A 22,079-nucleotide genomic window follows, 5' to 3' on the forward strand; every position below is an offset into this window, starting at 1 on the left:
GCCAGGCTAACCTCACTCAGAATGATGTTCTCCAATTCCATCCATTTACCAGCGAATGATAACATTTCGTTCTTCTTCATGGCTGCATAAAATTCCATTGTGTATAGATACCACATTTTCTTAATCCATTCGTCAGTGCTGGGACATCTTGGCTGTTTCCATAACTTGGCTATTGTGAATAGTGCCGCAATAAACATGGGTGTGCAGGTGCCTCTGGAGTAACCTGTGTCACAGTCTTTTGGGAAATACCACATTTTCTTAATCCATTCGTCAGTAGTGGGGCATCTTGGCTGTTTCTATAACTTGGCTATTGTGAATAGGGCTGCAATAAACATGGGTGTGCAGGTTAGGCTCCACCTCTGAAAGGCTCTACCACTTCTCAATAGTAACTGGGCCTTTAGCACATGGACCTTTGGAGGATACTTAAGATCCAAGCTATAGTATACTTTGTGTATTATGTGAATATCATCTAGAAGCAAACTTATGGATTTCTTTCTTACCACTTTTATGTTCTGCATTAACATGCTATATTTCTCCTTATGTTTCTGTCTTTATTTAAGGATCCTTTGTGGGTACAAAGTAAGCAATATTTAAGAATTAAAATAAAACAGTGTGAAGTGGCCAAAACCACCAGGCAATAAGTGATCACGGACTAGGCATGAGCATGTGTCTCTAATATCCCCTTGACATGTACTTGGAAGCTCATGCTGTTCACTAATAAACAGAAAATGTTTAAATAATCATTCACTTATTGATTTTCTACAAATAGCTTTTGGAACAGATCCCATCACTGCCTTTTCTGATCTAAATATCCTTCTGAAAGTCACAGGATTTTATGAAGCATTGAATGGAGGATTTCATTTTAGATGATCCTTAGTGCTCTTTCCAGTTTTTTAGTAAAATTTAATATAGATGATTATGCCTCTTTTTAGATGGGAGGCTCAAATCTGTATCCTCATTTATATTGTCACCTAAAAGATTCATGTCATGGGTAAAGTACAGGTTGAAATACGGCATCCTTGAGTTGGAGCCTGGAATCTTCTCCTGTTAGCTGTGTGGCCTTGCACAAGTTACTCAGTTTCTCAGGACAGGAAGTGTTTGCTTTCATGGGGCCTCCATTCTGCCAGGGAGATGGACAGACACTCAAATTGAGAAAATAATGTGGAGTAATGAGCAGCATAAAGTGAAGGACAAAGCAAGGGAGAGCATGGTGCCATGTGGACACAGAGGCTTTTCTGATGAGCTCATGTTGGGTAGACAAAGGAAGTGAGGAAGTGAGCAGGAGGAGGTCTGGGAAGTGCATGCCAGGCAGAGTGCCCAGCCATGGCAAAGGCCCTGAGGAGGGAGTAGATGGGGTATATTTAAGGAACAGTAAGCAGCCCATTGGATATGGATCAGGGCCAAAGAGTGTGAACCTGATCAAATAGGGCCTTTTTGGTCATGAAAATAATTTTGAATTTTATTCTGGGCATAATAGAGACACAGAGCATTGTCTTGGGCAGGAAGAATAAATCTGATTAGATGTGTGAAAGAATTCTGCTGGCTGCAGAGTAGTGGAGAAATGATAGGGCAAAAATCAAAGTGGGGAGACCATTGGCCTTTGCAGTGGCCAGGAGAGAGAGGACCATATTGGGGTCAGGGGTTTGGTGGTAGAGATGGTGAGATGTGGTTGGATTTGGTTCATTTTTGCAAGTCAAATCTACAGGATTTGCTAATGGATTGGAAATGAAATTGATAAAAAGAATCAAAGATTATTACTTTCATGTTTTTGTCCTGAGCAACTGGACTGTGGTTCTCTATACCAAGATATTGAAGACTAGGAGTAGGGGGACAGAGTTTAAGTACAGTGGGTGGCAGAGAAACTGAGTTCCACTTTGGACTCATTCACCTGAGACACTTGCCAGCTATCCATGGGGAAATGTCAGGTAGGCCAGTGGGATCATGAGACTGAACAAGTTGGAAGAACACAAACTACTTTGCTTTTCTGTGGTTCCATCCCATGATAAGGGGAACTAATCACATAGTTGTTAAATGAGGCTTCTCTACTCTTTGGGTCATGGGAATCACCACCATCCCTGTTATGCTTGTAAGGTCGTCCTGAGAGGTAATCCTGTCCGTGTCTGTGGTGTGGTTTAATAGTGATAGGCAGGGTGTGTTGGTCCTTAAGAATAGAGTTTGAATATTCATCCCTCAACCTAAGGGTTTCATCAACTTAGGCAAGCCATTTAATTCCATTCTCTCATCTATTTAGTGGGGATAGAATTTCTACTTCAGGGGCTGCTTGCGAATTTTGTGTCTTGACCATAGGTACCTGGATGAGGGGGGAAGGAGAAGATGAAAACCAGACAATGCTTGGTTCTTCATGCCTGTGCCTTACATATGGGTGTGTTTACCAAAGGAAAGAACCTTTTCATTCATACAAGGATGAAGCTCACTTGCCAAGACCTATGTCCTCTTGCACGATTCTTGTGAGAATCATCAGAGGTAAAACATGCAAAGCATTTAATAGAGAACCTAGACTGAAATGGACACTGCTGTGCTATGCTATGCAATCTTCTCTTTTCTTCTACTTGTCTGTCTTCCTGAATAGGGAAGCATGGCTGTCAACAGAGGTCCACTCACTGCAGGGACTATACAAACAGGCAGAAAGACCTGTTGCCAGGATCTGCCTTTAGCATTTGTCCTGTATTCAGGCAAGGACTTTATCAGTGTTCTGGCTTTTAAGAGCCTGGTTACTTCCTGCTTTATCTTACTTCCCAAGCTCTGACTTCTTATGTACCTCATTTATCTCCATGTCCCCTGAATTTCCCTTCTCTGGTTGACCTTGGGCTCAGTGCTGCGTCCATCTTGTCCCTGGCCTTCCTGGCCTTCAGTCTTGTTGGCTTCTCTGAGTGCATCTGCTGCATGCTGACCTGGGAGCTACCATGCCAGCCTCGCTCCCGCTTCCAGCCCTGCAGTCCATTAGCCTGGCTCTGGAGCTCCCCTTGTTGCATACCACAGCTCTTTATTAAGAAATCTGAAGATAGAGGACTTGGTAGGGAAGAGGGAGCCAGTTGAAGGAAGTGGCAAAGGAGGGTGGCATAGAGAGTTCTTTGACCCCAAATAGTATTTGTTTTCCCTTTGTGCGTTTTGATCAGGTTCCATCCCATTCATTGGCACCTGTGCTACCTCCTGCTGCTTGGACTTGCTTTTCACAGCCCAGCCATCCTGAGCCTGGCCTTTTCTTCATTGTATTTTTGGAACTGGCCCCTGTGTTAGGAAATGCTCTTTGCAAGCCTTCTCCTGGTCTCCATGGGAGGACCAAACTCCCAGAGCCCTTCTCTTCCTGTCCTTCCTGCTGCTGGTCTGGAGAGCTGCCTGCTATATCTGCTTACCACACCCAGCAGAGGGGGAGGCAGCCTGACTACTACTGTTGGCTTTGACAGAGAGGTGACAATAAATTGTTGTGGGAGATTCCAGCACAGGAGTGGGCTCAACCCTAGATCTCCAGGCTGTGTTTAGAAAGCAAGAACTGGGAGGTGGGATGATGGAGGGGACTGGGAGGGAAGTACCTGGAATGTAGGTGCTATGAGTCCTTTCTCACATATGTGATTGTTGTCTATGGAGAAGACCCCTGGGGCTTCAGGTTCTGGGGTATGGAGCCTGAGGAAAGAGACCAACTGCCACCATTATTTAATGCACATAAAATATATCTCTACACAAATGTTTGATATCTTGTTTGATATAGACTTGTTTCTTTGGCTGTTTTTCCAACAATCTTCTGCTTTTTTTTTTTCCCCAGGGAAAGAGTGAGGAAGGTACCTACTCTTTAGAAGTAGGATGGAGAGGTTAAGACATGAGGGAATTCCCATTAACCAGAAAAAAAGAATAAGACTTTCTAATGAGGGAAGATTTGTTTTAAGGAGCTGAATAACAGGCTAGGAGTTGAGCTGTGGTTATTTTGGCCCTTGGGATCAAACTATGCTAGAGTGGGTATTGGGCAGTGGAAGCAAGGCGAGATAGGAGCACTAAGATATTTTGGGTGAAGCATGGTGTACAAGGTTTCAGTCTTACATCTTAGAGTGTGGGCCTAAGAATATCTCAGGTCATTTAGATCCCAGAGTGACGCCAGAGTGCCACAGAACTGCCCAGGCAACTGAGAAGGAATGACTGACAGACAGGTTTATATGCATGGCCCCAAATAGTACCCCACCCCACAGCCCACACAGGTCTGGAGGTTCCTAAGTTTCTCATTAGCCAGTGGACCTGAATCACTTGAGACAGGATAAGCCAGAGGTAGCCCCACTCAGGCTTAGGGTTATGTCTGGAAAAGGACATTCCCAGGATGTCTCTTTGGAGCTGAGGCTACCTCCCCTCTTCTACCACGTGGAAGCAGTTTGTACTTCCTGTTGCATTCAGATACTATATGGTGAAGTAGACAGGAGGAAATTTTTTGAGAAGAGAGACATAATTATGATAGGAAGCCAAAACCTTGAATTGACTAAATATTTATCCCAAAGAGACTGTTTTCCAAACCGGAAATGACATAGGTACTTTTAAGTGTTTTGCACATCAGAATCTAACTTTACTCTTATCATAACTTCAGCTAATTTTCTAAGGTTCAGAAAGCATTACATGAGATAGTATGCATGAAGCCCTTCCCTCAGGGCTCAGAACATGGTACATGCTGAATACACGTTACATTTCCTTCCTTTCTTTCCATTGCTGGCTCCTTATGAACCATAGTCCACTTACACTGTCTCAAAGAGTTGAGAGTAGAGAAAAGGGATGTGTACAATTTTGAATGCAAGAACCATATTGGCCCCATCTCTTAGTCGCACCATGAAGAGGGTTTTTCTGGCTTGCCTGGCTTCTTCTGTTGCTAGGAATTTCAGGCTATCTTCCAAACAACAAACAATTGTGAATTTTAATTAAAGGATCAAAGTTTCTCTCCAGCATCCCTGCACACATCCTAGGACATAGCTAAGATCACCCAAATCTACCTTTAGTCCAACTCCTGTGGGGTCTTTGTAAGATGAAAGCAGGAAAGCAGGTGCTGTGCCTGCCATCCTCCACACTGGTGTGACTTGCAAGACTTGGGAGCAGACTGGCTCTCAACTGACAGACCTTGCTTTTCAGGGAAATTTCCTGTTGGCATTTCCCCGGTGATGAAGGGAACTGGGCACCTTTTATATTTACTAGTCACCTGGATATGCTTTTCAATAAAATATTCAAATTTTTTTCCTCATTTTCTATTGAGTTATCTGCCTATGTCTTGTTGATAGGTAGAAGTTCTTTATGTATTTTGGATATACACCCTTAGATGAATATCTGAATACAAACATCTTTTCCCATTATTCAGCCTGGTTTTTTTTTGCTCATAGATTGTTTTTGATGAAAAGAAGTTCTTCATATTAATATATTTTGAAAATAATGAAGTCAATAACATTTAACAGCATAACAAACCAATGAACATTTATCATTTGTTTACTATGTCCTCAAAAACCTTGCTTACTTAATTTTCACACTAACAACATCTGAAATGGGGAAAATAACAGTTAAAGAAGTTGAGAGACTTTTCCAAGTCAGGAAACAGCTGAGGCAAGATTTATGTCCAGCTTTTCCCACTCTGGAGCCTTGTTCTGTGGTTTCCATTATACCCAAGAAGGTACAGTGGGTACCCCACAGACAGTATGCAGTTCTTGCACAACTTTTGTTTGACTTGCACAAGTTTTTCAATTGAATTAGTTGCTAACATTTAAATATTATTGATTTATGCTGTCATCTTTATTTCCTTATCTCTCCTTGCTTTGGGTTGAATTTGCTCTTGTTTTTCTAGTCAAAGTACAAGCTTAGATAACTAATTCAAAACTTTATTATTTATTTAGTACAAGGATTTAATGCTATAAATGTTTCAATGGAATCCTACAAATTTTAATGTGTTGTGTTTTCATTTTTACTCAGTTGAAAATTTTTTCTAATTTCCTTTTTGATTTCAACTTTAATCCATGGGTTGTTTAGAAGGATGATGTTTAATTTCCAGATACTTGGGGATTCTCCCAGATATCACTCTGCTGTCAATTTTTAGTTTGATTTAGTTGTGGCCAGGGAACAAAATATTTATTATTTCAAGCCTTATAAATTTATTTCATAGCTCAGAATATGGTTTATATTGGTGAATGTGCATTGAAAAGAATGTGCATTTTTCATTATTTGGTGGAATATTCTGTGTCAATTAGCTTGAGTTAGTTTGTAGCACATGCACATTCTATGTGTTTATATCTACTTGTTCTCTCAGTTACTAAAAGAGTTGGGCCTTTGCAATAGTTGGACTTGATGGGTTTTTTCAGTTTTTGATGATGTGCAAATAATATGCATTCGGTAGAAACCATACTTTGAATTTTGATCTTTTCCCTGGCAAGTGATATGCAAGACTATACTCTATTGTGACATAGGGCACTGGCAGCAAGCACAGATCCAATCATCCATGCAATCGTGGGGATAAGTCACTGATACGCTACAGTGCAGTGTTTTGCTAAACCATGTTGAGTGTATTAAATGCATTTTCAACTTCTAGCATTTTCAGCCTCTGATGGTTTGATTTGGGTGCAACATCATTGTAATTTGTATCTGAAGATTTGTTTATTATCCTTTAAGTTCTGTCAGGTGTTGCTGCATACTTTTTGAAACTGCACATGAACATTTATCGTTATAAGGGCTTGATGACTTTATCATTACGTAATGTCTCTCTAGATCCCTGCTAATGTTGTTTGTTCTGAATTCTGCTGTGTCCCAGCTTTTTAATTAGTGTTTGCATGCTGTATCTTTTTTCAAATCCTTAACACCTTTTATTCAAATTCTTAAAACATACACTTATGTTCTAAATATGTACTTATTTTTAAAGTAGGTTCCTTGGAAAAAATATATGGCTGGGTTTTACTTTCTTTTCCAGTCTCACAATTGCTACTTTTTAACTGAGATGTTTAAGACCATTTACATTTAATATAATCATTAATGTGTTAATGTTTCAAATCTGCCATCTTACGATTTGCTTTTTATTTATTCCATCTCTTCCTTGTTCCTGTTTTTTTTTTTTTTTTTGGTGATACTGGGGCTTGAACTCTGGGCTACGTGCTTGCAAAGCAAGTGCTCTACTACTTGAGCTATACTCAAACCCTTTTTACTTTTTAGTGATTTTTTTTCAGATAGGGTTTCTTGCTTTTGCTTGGTATGGTCTTGGATCATGATCCCTTCTACCTCTGCCTCCTGAGTATCACTGCCATACCTGGTCCCATTATTCCATTTTATATCCAATATGGGCCTTTTAGTTAAACCCAGTTTTAACATATTGTAGTGATTTCAACAGGGTTTACAAAAACATATTTAATTTATTGCATTCTGTTTTCAAATAATATTGTATCACTTCACATATAGGCTAAGAACCTTACAAAAGTACATTCTAATTTCCTTCCTCTTATCTTTTACTATTATTATCATCATATATTTTACTTCTACCTATGTTATAAATTCCACAATGCATTGCTACTATATTTGCATTAACAAGTAATTTTAAATCTTTTTTCCATTGATGCTTCTCTTGGACACTGCTTTTCAACTCTCTCATTTGTTCCCTTTTCTTCCATGAAAATTTAAAACCATAGTTATAGTATATGTCTGTTTATTTACTGTGGCCATTGGGAAGGCTAAAAATGCATGGTAATAGTTAAGATTCTTTTTTGACTCCCAGAGAACCAGTGCTAGCTCCTTTGGGGGCCATATTTCCTCTATAGAAATTAAAACTTAGAAACATGTCTTTTAAAAAAAAACTCATCCTTTTTATTACCTTTAATGCTCTCAGGTTTTGTGTGTGTGTGTGTGTGTGTGTATGTGTGTGTAGATCCAAATTTCTACTGGTATTTGCTCCTTTTACCTTTTGCCCAGTGAATTTCCTTTAACATTTCTTGTAAGGCAAATTTGCTGGCAGTACGTTCTGTAAACTCTGAAATAGTTTTGTTTTGCTTTCATTTTCAAAAGGTATTTTCTTAATATATAGTGTTCTAGGTTAACAGGTTATCCTTCCTTACATACTTCAAAGTTGTCACTCTTTCTGGCTTTCACAGTTACTACTAAGAAATTGGCTGCAACACCTATGTAAGGCTTTTCTTCCTCTGTATTTAATCTCTCCCTCACCCAGCTTGTTTAAAGATTTTGTTCCTCCTGTCTTTTGTTTTCAGAAATTTGACTATGAACTGTCTAGGTATATGGATATTTATTGTTTTTGTATTCATTTTGCTTAGAGTTCTCTTTGATCTGTGCAATTTATTTTCATTACTTTTGGGAAATTTTTAGCCACAATAAATTAGCCATTCAGATATCTCATCTGCTGTCTTTCTCTTATCCTTCTGGGACTCCATTCACATCACATCCTTTAGCTCTTGATTGCTAGATGTTCTTCTTCACTCTTTTCCCTTATGTTTGGTCTGTCTTTTCTGGTAAGTTCTTCTTTACCATATTAATTATAATCATCTTAAGGTCGTGATCTTGTCATTCTATCATCCAAATCAACTTTGGTACTCTTGGTTGCCCTTCTTCTTGACAATGGGATTTTATTTTTTAATGTGTATCATGATTTTTTACTGACTGACAGACATTGTGTATGAAAGGACAGTGGAAATTGAGGTAAACAGTTTTTGCACTTGTAAATAGATATGCTCCTCATTAGTGAGGAGTGCTGAGTCAATTTAGTGAAGAACTGAGCTAGGTTTGAATTTTGTTGTTGCTAGAGCCTCCTTCAGCATATCACTAACTTCAAATTACTTTAATAATGGGCTGCTATGACTTTATGCCTTGTGTTGGTCCCAGAGTTCTGAGAACTTGGCCTGATTTTTCCTTTTCTACCCTCAGTTTCCAGTACTCTTTTTATAGAGAGGTTTCTCTCTATCCTCCACTCTCCCCTATCAATAAAAATCTATTGATTTTTATTACTCAGTGCTAACTTCAGCACAGGGTTGCAAAGGTACAGGGAGAATTGGTTTTCTCTCTGACCTATCCTCAGTCTTAGGCAGTTTCTGTGCACTGGCAGCATGAGTGGGAGAGTTTCCTTCCTTTCTTCAGTGGTAACATATTTATAATTGGTAATTTTGCAGGATACTGGGCCCAAGAGAGTTCCAGTATCTCCGCCAAGAACCAATGACTTTATATACAACTTTCCTCTGGCTTCAGAAGTGGTGGATCTTTGCCTAGGTCCTAGGATCAACTTCCTTGCCCCAGTTGTTTAAGACTTTTGATTTGAAGGCAAGATGATTGCGGGAAGTGGAAGGACTTTCATACTTGTACATAACTAAAGAGACTTTCTTTAGTTTCCTACCTTGCCTGTTATCTTCTTTATAAATATGATGTAAGAGTCTATGAAAAGATCATGTGCAAACTGCCCTTGTGCTGGAGCTCCTAGATATTCTGCTCTGTCATGTGAACTTGTACTTAGTCCTTCAGAATTTAAAAAATTCCAGCTATTCCTTCTTACTCTTTTGGTGATTGTCTTTTCTTCTCATGCATTGTCAAGTATAAAACTGGTCACATGTCTCATCTTTCCTTGGATGGGTTGTCACATTTTAAAAAAATGAGTTCACCTGGTTGCTTTGAGGCTTCAGCTTTGATGGTCTCAACACAAGTTTTTATTTCATAAACTATCCATATTTATCTCATGACAGTGGAAAGTACATTCTCTTGATATTTGCTAAATCTTGAGTGGATCCAATACTTAATAGTGGGCTAATAAATTCTATTCACTCTTCTTATCTTTTATTCTTTCCATCAAAGTGAGGAAGGACAGTTTTAGGTAATATGCTCTTGGAACTAAACTTCCATGTGGATTTTAATTTTTCTCCTCAGGGATTCATAATCAATATTTATCTAAATGAAAATTGTTTTTTAGAGGTTTGATGTGATAATTTACTAACTTTAAACTGGGGGTAAAAAGATACAGGTGAGTAATTTTCTTTTAAAAGAAATCATTTTTACTATAAAATAATTCATTAATAAAGTAAAGAATTTTATAAGGCAGAAAGGTAGATATGAAGTGATATTGGCACAAAGGCAGAACAGAAGATCGCTAACTCTTGTACTGTCACAGAAACACCAACTTAACAACTACCCACAGATAAAATACAACATTATGAGAGCTCTGAGATTCAGGAAAGAAGTTGCAACAACTTGGTGAAGCCCAAGTTTTTGAGAAGTCAAGTCTATGCCTCTGGCAGCAGGCCCACCTTCCTTTGTTCCTAATGGAAGACTTTTCAACCATGGACCTAGAAGCAGTCTTGCCTACCTGAGGACCCACTGACAACTCCACTGTTTCACCCATAAATCCTGATGTAACCCTGCCAGTATCCATACCCTGCAAGAGCCCTACTGACTCTTGCCTCTGCTGGCATGCATATTGCCATAGAAGGGAGGAGCTGGTGAGAGATCTATTGGCTTGTCCACAGACAAGCACTCCTACTTGCCCATGGAACCCAAAAGTAGCCCCACCTGCACATGGATTTCAACAGTAACTTTAGTTTGTAGTTGAGACATCTATTAGTCTGTGAACAAACCTAAGCCAAGGTCTAAATGTGGACGTACTGCCATGGTCCATGGGTAAGCCTGGTGCTGTAGTCTATGGGAATGTGGGCCTGCTGACAGGGTCCAAAAATGGGTCACATTGCTGGCAAATGAGCAGGGCAATTATTTTTGGCAGTATTAGGGTCTGAACTCAGGGCCTTCACACTTGCTAGGCAGGCACTCTACCACTTGAGAATGGTAGAATGATGGAGAAGAATGATGGAGGGGTGAATTCAGGTATGATATATTCTAAGAGCTTTTGTAAATGCTACAATATACCCTCAGCACAACAGTAAAATAAAGGAAAAAATAAAATAGCATCCTAGAAAACCAAAACAACAACAACAATAAAAAACCCAAATGAACAGGGCAAGACTGCAAGGAACTTACAAACATGACACTATCAAAGGAACCAATTGAAGCTCTAGCAACTGACCCTAAAGAAGTTGAGATCCACAATCTGCTTGATAAGTAATTAAAATTAATAATCTTAAAGAATCTCAATGAGATGCAAGAAAGCATAGATGGGTAACTTAAAATCAAAATCAAATTCAGAAGCATAATTTGTGAACAAAATGAGAAACTCAGTAAAGAATTAAAAATTATTTAAAAAAGAATGAAACTGAAGACTTGGAAATGAAGAATACAATGATGGAACTGAGAAATTCAATAAAGAACTTCAGTAGCAGACTTAATCAAACAAAAGAATCAGTGGACTTATAAACAAGACACTGAAAATTTCCCAACTGGAGGAAGAGAGAGAGAGAGAGAGAGAGAGAGAGAGAGAGAGAGAGAGAGAGAGAGAGAGAGAAAGAGAGAGAGAGAGGGAGAGAGAGAGAGAAGAGAGAAAGAAGAAGAAGAAGGAGGAGGAGGAGGAGGAGGAGGAGGAGGAGGAGGAGGAGGAGGAAAGAAGGAAGGAAGGAAAGAAAGAAAAAGAAAAAAGAAAGAAAAACAAAGAAAAACAAAAAAGAAAGACAAGGAAAAGAAAAGGAATGAAGAAAGTCTAAGGTATTTGTGAGATATAATCAAGTGAATCAATATATGCATTAAGTGAATTTCAGAAGGAGAAGGGAGAGAAAGGAGAAGGCTTATTTAAAGAAACAGTAGTTGACAACTACCAAAATCTAGGGAGAGAAATGTACATACAAATTCATGAAGCCCCAAGGCACCCAAATAAGGTGGATCCAAAAATGTTAACACTAAGCCATCCACCTTACAATGAAATTCTTGGAATCAAGGAGAGAATTTTGAAAGGAACAATGGAAAAATGACAAAATTTCATGATCACCGCAATAGATACAGAAAAAAGCTTTTGAAAAAATTTAATAATTTAATTTTATTATGGAAACAACTTTCATAGTAAAAGTTCTGAAGAAACTAGGAATAAAAAGAACATGCCTCAACATAATAAAGGATAACTTATAGCCAACATCATATTAAATGGGGAAAAACTGATGTCATTCCCTTTAAAGTCAGGAATGAGACAAGTGTGCCTACTCTCCCTACTCTAATTAAATATAGTACTGGAATTTCTAGTTAGAGAAATAAAACAAGAGAAAGAAATACAAGGAATTCAAATAGGGAAGGAAGAAGTCAATTTTTTGGTGGTACTGGGATTTGAACTCAGGACCTCATGATTGCTTGTCAGGTGCTTTACTATTTGAGCCACTCCACCAGCCTAGAAAAAGTCAAACTATCCCTATTTGCAAATACTATACTTAAATGACTTTAGATATTCTACCCCAAAACTCCTAGATCTGATAAACACATTTGACAATGTAGCAGGATATAAAATTAACATATAGAAATTTGTAGCTTTTCTATGTACCAATAATGAATAGACCGAGAAAGAAATCAGGAAAACAATTCCATTTACAACACCCTCCACAATACCTAGGAATAAACTTAACTAGGGAGGTGAGAGACTGCTACAATGAAAACTATAAAATCTCTAGGAATGAAATTGAAGACGACACTAGAAGATGGAAAGACTTCCCATGTTCATGGATCAGTGGAATCAAGATTGTGAAAATGGCTCTACTGCTGAAAACAATCTATAGATTCAGTGCAATGTCTCATCAAAATCCCAGTGTTACTCTTTTCAGAAATAGAAAAATTAATCTTATGTGAATTCTAACCTTAAAAAAAAAAAAGAAAAATTAATCTTAAAGTTCATATACAAACATAAAAGACCCCAAATACCAAAAGTAATCAGACCAAAATAGTACTACTAGAGATAGCACCATACCAGACTTTAAATTATACTACACAGTCATAGAAACATGGCATATTACTGGCATAAAAACAGACACAAAGACCAATGGAACAGAAGAGAAGACCCAGAAAGCTACAACTATCTGATTTTTGACAAAGGAGCCAAAAACTGAAGAAAAGACAGCCTCTTCAACAAATGGTACTGGGAAAACTGTCTACATGTAGAAGCCTGAAACTAGATCCCTAGCTCTCACCCTATAAAAATACCAATTCAAAATGGTCTAAAGATGTTAACTCAAGACCTGAAACATTGAAACTACTATATGAAAACATAGGGAAACACTTCAAGAAAAAGGGATAGGTAATTATTTCCTAAACAGTACTTCTTTTATCCAGGAAATAAGAGCAGGAATCAACAAATGGGATTGCATAAAATTAAAAAGCTTTTGTTCATCTAAGAAACAATTACCAGAGTCAAGAGACAACCCAAAGAATAAGAGAAAATCTTTGCCAGTTTTTCATTAGCTAACAGATTAATACCAAGTGTATTAAAAGAGTCAAAAATTATATACCACAAAAGCAAATAATCCAATTAATAAATGGGCAAATGAAATGAACATTCAGTCCTCAGAAGAAGTACAAATGTTTAAAAAGTCATAAAGCAAAATGCAAATAAAAACTACATGGAGATTTCATCTCACTCCAGTTATAATAGCAGTCATCAAGAAACAAACAACAAATGCTGGTGAGGATATAGGGGAAAAGGAATCCTCATATATTGGTGGGAATGTAAACTAGTACAAACACTAGTGGAAATAACTATGGAGGTTCATGAAAAAGCTAAAAATAGACCTAACTTATGACCCTGCCATACCACTCTTGAGCATACATCCAAAGAAATGTAAGTCAACATATAAGAGTGATAACTTCACACCCATGTTTTTGCAGCATTATTCACAATAGTTAAGCAGTGGAATCAACCTGGGTGCCCAACAACCAATGAATTAAGAAAATGTGGTATATATACATGATGGTGTATTATTCAGTCATAAAGAAGAATGAAATTGTGTTATTTGTAGGGAAATGGATGAAACTAGAGATCATCAGGTTGAGTGAAATAAGCCAAGCTCAAAAAGTTAAACATCATAGGTTTTCACTCATATGTGGAATCTAGACCTAAGATGATAATGATGTAATGATGATGATAGGACATAGGTGCAAAAAGGAAACTGTCTGGGAAAGGAATAAGGGGAAGTGGAAGGGGGAAAAGAATGGGTGGGATAAAAAGAATTGAAATGCATATGTTTATCGGTCAAAGTACATATATGTAAGCACATATATATATATTGAAATATATATACTGTTTGAAGAGAGGGGTGAAGAGAGCGAGTTAAGGAATATAATAGAGGAGATGAACTTGTTCAAAGTACACTGTGTGTTTCTATGGAATCATTCCAATGAAACCCCTGTACTACCAATGTATGATTATAAAAACTAGAAGAAAATTATTTGTCACATACAGGTGAATCCTTACAAGGCATCTTTCTAGGCAGAAGCCCTACATGCCAGGAGAGAGCAGGATGGAGTGTACAAAATACTAATACTATCTCTGGTTCAGAGAATAAATCAAAAGGAAGTTAGCAAATCACTCAACACAAATGAAAATAGAAAAAATAACATCAAAGCTTATGGCATACAGTAAAAAAAGTACCAAGAGAAAAGTTTATAAATACCTACATTGGAAAAGAAGAAAGATCTCAGTTAAAAACTTAACTTTACATCTCAAGGAATGAGAAAAAGAAGAAAAAAAAGTCCAAAACTAGCAAAAGAAAGGAAATATTAAAGATCAAGGCATAAAATAAGTAAAATCAAGAATAGAACAATTTTTTTAATTAACAAAAGTAAGTATTTGATTTTTAAAAATACAAAGAAACAACAAGCCATTAGTTAGACTAGCTAATAAAAAGAGAGAAGATTCAAACAAAGTCAAAAATGAAAGTAGACATTTTACAACAAATGCCACAAATTCAAAAGGATCAAAAGAGACTACTGGGAACAATTTTATATCAAAAAATGATAAAAATTGTAGAAGAAATAGTTGTAAGCTCAGGAACATACAGCCTAAGCTACCAAGACTGAATCAAGAAGAAACAGAGGCCTGAACAGACCAATACAAATAAGGAAATTAGCACAGTAATAAAAAAAAAAACCTCCCAATAAAAATATTGAGGGCCAGCTGGTTTCATTGGTGATTCCAAACACTCAAAAAAGAGCTAATATCCTCTTAAATTCTTCTAAGAAATAGAAAAAAGAGGGAAAAATTCTAAACTCTTTTTGGGGCTAACATCAAACTGTAAAGGCTAATGTCCCTGATGAATATAGATGCAAAAATCTTCAACCAAACACTAAGAAACTAAATTAAATAGCACATTTAAAAGGATCATATGTCATGACCAAGGATGATTTGTCACTGGAATTCAAGGATGGTTCAACATCTGTCAATCAGTCAATCAGTTTGAAACAACACATTAACCAAAATGAAGGTAGAAATCACATCATCATCTCAATGGGAGCAGAGATAAGTTTCACAAAATTCCGTGCTGCTTCATGATAAAAATTTTGACAAATTAGGTATTGAAGAAACTTACCTCAGCATGATAAAAGCCATTTATGGAAACCACAGGACCAATATCATATTCATTTCACCATATTCAATGGTGGAAACTGAAAGTTTTCTTTTTAAGGTATGGAAGAAGGCAAGGATTTCACTCTTGCCTTTCCTGATCAACATAATACTAGACATCCTAGCTAGAACAATTAGGTAAGAAAAAGAAAAGAGGAAGAATCCAAATTGGAAGGAAGAAGTAAAATTATCTTTGTGTTTAGGTGGCATGATCTTAAATATAGAAAAATCCTAAAGGCTCCACTAAAAACCTGTTAGAAGTCATAAACTCAGTAAAGGTCAGAATTCAAAATCAGCACACAAAATCAGTTGCGTTTGTACTAATAATAGCCTAGCTGAAAAGAAAATTAATAAAAATTCTCATTTACAATGGCATTAAAAAGAATAAAATATCTAGGAATAAACTTAATCAAGGAGGTGAAAGCTTGCACATGGAAACTATAAACCATGGTTAATAGAAACCACAGAAGATACAAATAAATGAAAGATGTCTTGTGTTAATGGATTGGAAAAATTAATATTGTCAAATATCCATACTACCTGCTGTTCAATAAATGGTTTTGAGAAAACTGAATATCCACATGCAAAAGAAGAATATTGGACCCTAATCTTATACTATACAAAAAAATCAACTCAAAATGTATTATACACTTATATGAAAAACCTGAAATAATGGAACTTTTAGAAGAAAATATGGGGAAAGGCTCCTAGGCATTAGACTTAGTAATGAGATTTCTTGGATGTGACGTCAAAAGCATAGGTAACAAAAGCACAAATAGGCAAGTGGGATTGTATCAAACTGAAGGCCTGCTTTCTATACATCAAAGGAAGCAATGTGGTGAAAAAGCAATGTAAATAACTGGAGAAAATATTTTTAAACCATAGATCTGGAAAGGGACTCATACTCAAAAACTGTGAGATACACTTACAACTCAATAGTAAAAAAAATGCTTAAAATGGGCAAAGGAACTGATTAAGACATTTCAGCAAAGAAGACATTCTAATAGCCAATAAGGATATAAAAGGTGTTTAACATTGACCAATCATCAGAGACATGCAAGGAAAAATTACAATTAAATATTAATTCACACTTGTTAAAATAACTATTATCAACCCAAAAGAAAAAGATATCAAGTGTTGATGAAAATCACTGTTGGTAGAAAGAAATACTGATGCAGCCACTATGGAAAATAATGTGGAAATTCTAAAAATCATAAAAAAGAATTACTGTTTGATCCAGTAATTCCACTTCTGGATATATGTGCAAAGAAATTGAAGTTATGATTGTGACGAGATGTGGGCATCCCTGTGTGTATAGCTTCGTTACTCATTCTTACCAAAATTTGGAAGCAACCCAAGTGGCCATCCAAGATGCATGGATAAACAAAATGTGGCAAATACATTCAATGGATGCTATCCACCCCTATAAAAGAAGGAAACACTACCATTTTTGACAATATAGATGGACCTGGAGGACATTAGGCTAATTGAAATATGCCAGATGCAGAGGGACAAATACTGCATGATATCACTTCTATGATAAAACTTATAGAACCATAGTGTAGAATAGGGTACCAGGGGCTGCAAAGAGGGAAAATGGGGAGATAACAATAAAAGAGTACCGAATTTCAGAAATGCAAGATATATAAGTTCTGGAATTATATTATACAGTAAGGTGTCTATAGTGAATGGTACTGTATTATATACTTTAAATTTCACCAAGAGGGTAGCTCTTGTGTAAATGCTCTCTTGACACAAAAGAAAAGCTGCCTGTAATCCTAAATTCTCTGGAGGCAGAGATCAAGATCAACTATTTGCCAGCTGGGCAAATAGTTTGTGAGACTATCTTGAAAATGGGGCTTGGTGGAGTGACTCAAGTGGTAGAGTGCCTGCCTAGCAGCTGAGGCCCAGTACCACCAGAAAAAAAAAGAGATACACCTGGAGGTGTATATTTATGGCCTGAGTGTGGTGATGGGATCATTGGTATATATTTATTTCCAGATTCATCAAGTTGTAGAAGTTAAATATATATAGCTTTTTGTATATCAATCTTCTTCAATGAAGTAGTTTAAAAAATAAAAGAATAAAAAAAATCACCCATAATCTCATCATTCAAAGAGATCATTACTAATATTTTATTGAATTTCTTCTAGTCATTTTTTGAGAAGTGTGTGTATGTTGGTTTGTGAACACAAGTATGCACGCCCAAATACATTTGTGTGGGTTTTTAAAAAAGAGCTTGTTCCACATGGGTGTGTTTTTCAGGAGATTGAGTAATATGGCACACATGAAATAATAATGTATTATTCATGTTTAGTAAAGATGCCAAAACTTATGGTATATTTTTAGTTTGCTGTTTGGACTGGATTCCTTCTTGGGGCTATTTCATATGAACAGCCAAGACAGGTGTATATATGTGATTCCAATGGAATGCACTTCATTTCAGAAAAGTCCAGTTGTTGATTTTTTGTGCTGAGGGCCCCCCTTTGCCATGTAATGTCCATCCATTTGTAATCTTTACAAGAAAGACTGAATGCTATGCTGACCCATTTTTAGGCTTAGAGCAAACAGATATAAGGAAGTATCTGATCTTAATATGTGTTTCATTTTCTTTTCTTTTTTTCTTTTCCAGAAAGTATTTTGGAGAAAAAATTGGGCTGTATTTTGCTTGGCTGGGATTATATACATCATTCCTCATCCCATCTTCTGTAATTGGGGTGATCGTGTTTCTCTATGGATGTGCAACAATTGAAGAAGATATTCCCAGGTAGGTCAGTTTTAAAGAAAAAGACCATGTTTCCATATGTTAGTACTTTGGACTTAAGTCCCAGTTGCAAGTACATTTCACACGCCTCCTTCCAAAGTCCTTACTCTCTGTCCTCCTTCCCTTCCCACACATGTGACTTCCTCCAGAGACATATCTGGGAGCTCAGGATTCTTGGAATGGCTTCAGAGCCATGCTGGCATGGTCCACTTCCTTTTCTAGTCAAGCTGTTCCCTGGGGCCATGGTCTGATGTGGGTAGGTGAATAATACCTGATGAAAACCAAACTCATGTCAGAGAAATGATTTTTCCCGTTAACTCCATGAAATTTTCCCTCTTTATCATAAGACCCAAAGCAGAGTGTGTAGACTGGCATTGGGTAGAAATCAGATGTCTGTTTGGTCAAACACTGTCAGTAATACAATGCTGTAAGGAAGGCTCAAACTGTGGAGTGGGAAGTCAGAAACTGCAGAAAGTGACAGGACCCATGGTGGGAGTCTTGGAAGCGAAGATAGAAGGAAGGCTAGACCCTATAGGAAAGAGACAGCCTGCAAAGGAAAAGAAGCATTTAAAAAGAAAACCCATAGACTGGGTGCCATGGTTCAAGCCTCTAATACTAGCTATGTGGGAGGAAGAGATTGGGAGGATCATGGTTTGAGAACAGAGGGGGCAAAATTTTACTAGATCCTATCTCAATAAATGGCTGAGCATGGTGGCATGTGCCTGTCATCTCAGCTATAAAGGAAAGCACAAATAGGAAGATTGCAGTCCAGGCCAACCTGGCATAAACACCAGACAGACAGGTCTGTTTAAAAAATAATCAACACAAATCAGGCTCATGGAGTGGTTCAAGTAGTAGAGTGCCTGCCTAACAAGTGTGAGGCCCTGAGTTTGATCCCCCAGTATCACCAAAAAAAAGTCGCACCCTTTAGAACTGATGACATTACTCATTAGTAATGGACAATTCCCTCCGTCAGTCTTAGTGTCCAGTATATAAAATGGTATAGCAATGCTTACCTCATGATGCCATGAGGATGACAGTAAACAGTGTCTGATGCACAACAGACGATGAGTAAGTAATCATTGAATGAAGCAAAATATGTGGAAAAGTAGTATGAGGGAAAAACTTGCTTAGCTAACATTTAGAATTTAAGCATCTTTCTATCTTCAAAACTGTCATCTCCAAGTGATGCATGCTTAGCATATTTCAATGCTCTTTTGATTGTAAGAGATAAAAATGCAACTTGAAGTAGTCTGAGAAAAAAAGTGAATTTTCTAAAAGGGTTCTCAGATATCTCAGGGAACCCAGTGTAGGCATACAGATGGCCTAAGAAAATCTAGAATAGGGCCTCCTATTCTACAGTCCCTGTTTATCACCTGTCTGTCTGGTCTTTATTGGTTTTTACTACATATTTTCTGTATTTGGATATGATGTTGTTGCTAGTAACTCATGTTATATTGTGGAATTTTGTACTAAATTGCTTGCAGGTGAAATCCTATTGGCTAAGTTTGACTTTGGTGGAGGTCCAGGCTCAATTGATCATGGCAGTGGGACACAATTTGTAGCAACATGATGTTCCTTCACAGCAGCCAGGTGGATGAGGACACTGGGAAGACTATGAGTATCCACTACAGTTAGAGGTGGTAGTGGACCATTCTGAAGTAAGGGCCATGAAGTGTATGGTAGTGCATACCTATAATTCCAGCTACATGGGAGGTGGAGATGGGAGGATTGTGGTCAAGGATGGCCCTAGACAAAAGTGCAAGACCCTATCTGAAAAATAAACTAAAGGAAAAAAGAGCTAAAGGCATGGCTCAAGTGATAGAGTGCTTGCCTACCAACCTCAAGATTCTGAGTTCAAACCCTAGCACCGACAAAAAAAAGTATACCTGTTGAAGAAAGGAATCCATCAGTGGGAAGGAACCTGGTGGCTCTTCTTCCACTCTCATTCTATAAAAATGGTCTTGCAAATTAAGTAAACTAAGAATGAAGCTAAGTACCTTGTAAGAGACAAGAGTTTGGATATTTTTGTGTATAACACTCCAGTATCATCTGTTACCTGTTCTTGACTGAGAGTTCTGGGACCTTTGTTACAGAAGATGTTAGGGTTCTGCCTTCCCCAGACCATCTACCATGTGTCAAGAAATAAAACTTCATGCCACGTATGATGAAGGATCATGACATGATTTTATTCCATCCTATAAGAAGTCAATATTGTAAACTCTGTATAACAATTGCTATTCCACTTAGACATAAAAGAACTCATGCCAAGTGAGGTCACATAAATTGTCAAAGTTCAACAACTAATAATTGTCAGGGCTGGGAGTTGAACTCTGTGGTTGCCTTCTCTAAAATCTTGGTCTTCCCTAGCAAGCAAGACTCAAATCCTCCATGTCAGCCTAGTGGACTCACCTGGGTATGTTCTCAGAAAATATGGTTGCTGTGTTTCCCTACACATCTGGCCTCAGATTGATCAAAGCACCCCATAGTGTGCACAGGAAGCCAGAGCCAGGAAAGAGGCACCAGTGTGTGGGTTCATATCAGGACTTAGAACTTGTGCTGCGCTCCCCATGTGGGAATACATGTGGCAACAATGGCTGCAGCTGGAAATGACCATGGCTGCAGATGCTGCAAAGTTGTATGCCTACACAGAAGCATGCACACAACACACACATAGTTATGTGCAGAGAGACACATGCAAGGTGCTGGTGCTGGTCCTGAAGATGTACCATATTGCCTGTCAGAGTGGGTCATGCTCTACCACCTGGGACTAGCAGTTCATCCATGGACTAGGGAAGCAATTTCTTGGGTTATTTTTTAAGTGAACATAAGATAGGATAGATAGGATAGAATAAAATAAAATACCAGTATTCTCTATAAGTAGGGAGGACAAATATTGTTTAATGAGATGTATTTCTGTTATATAAGTATGTTTGCCAAGGTGAGGCAAACACACATATGTATTTGCATAATGGAATCTGGCATAAATTTTTTTCACTGTAAGTCACAGTAGAAAAAAAAGCTTGAAACTGATATAAAAATGTAATTTTGGTTGTTGGTTTTCAATTGAGATAGAATGTGGCAAATCAAGAAGGTGTAAACAATAGAAAATAGTTTTGTAGATTTCTAAAGAAAAGAACTGCTCTTTAAAAACAATCACATATTCAGCAAAAGTCCAAGTCCTATGGGCCTGAAGGAAACACAGAGTATCACTCTTCATCAACAAAGGACTCCTCTTCAACAAAAACTGCTGGGAAAACTGGTTAGCAGTCTGCAAAAAACTGAAACTAGATCCATGTATATCACCCTATACCAATATTAACTCAAAATGGATCAAGGATCTTAATATCAGACCCCAAACTCTAAAGTTGATACAGGAAAGAGTTGGTACTGGAATTAATAGGTATAGGCAAGAACTTTCTCAATGGAACCCCAGCAGCACAGCAACTAAGAGATAGCATAGATAAATGGGACTGCATAAAACTAAAAAGCTTCTGTTCAACAAAAGAAATGGTCTTTAAACTGAAGAGACCATCCACAGAGTGAGAGAAGATATTTACCAGCTACACATCAGACAAAAGACTGATAACCAGAATATATAGGGACCTTAAAAAACTAAATTCTCCCAAAATTAATGAACCAATAAAGAAATGGGCAAGTGAACTAAACAGAACTTTCTCAAAAGAAGAAATTCAAATGGCCAAAAAACACATGAAAAAATGCTCACCATCTCTAGCAATAAAGGAAATGCAAATTAAAACCACACTAAGATTCCACCTCACCCCTGTTAGAATAGCCACCATTAGCAACACCACTAACAACAGGTGTTGGCGAGGA

At 37.6% G+C, this 22,079-nt stretch overlaps 1 protein-coding gene across 1 annotated transcript in view; it reads left to right on the top strand.

Annotated features, from left to right (window-relative positions):
* The window catches only part of Ano2 (anoctamin 2), a 313,200-nt gene that overhangs the window by 119,979 nt on the left and 171,142 nt on the right, over window positions 1–22,079 (top strand). The window contains exon 10 of the mRNA XM_074075322.1: window positions 18,111–18,245. Coding sequence (XP_073931423.1) covers window positions 18,111–18,245 — 135 coding nt within the window. The remainder of the gene's footprint in view (window positions 1–18,110; window positions 18,246–22,079) is intronic.

Source organism: Castor canadensis, chromosome 6, assembly GCF_047511655.1.
Source record: "Castor canadensis chromosome 6, mCasCan1.hap1v2, whole genome shotgun sequence".
Taxonomy (NCBI): Eukaryota; Metazoa; Chordata; class Mammalia; order Rodentia; family Castoridae; genus Castor; species Castor canadensis.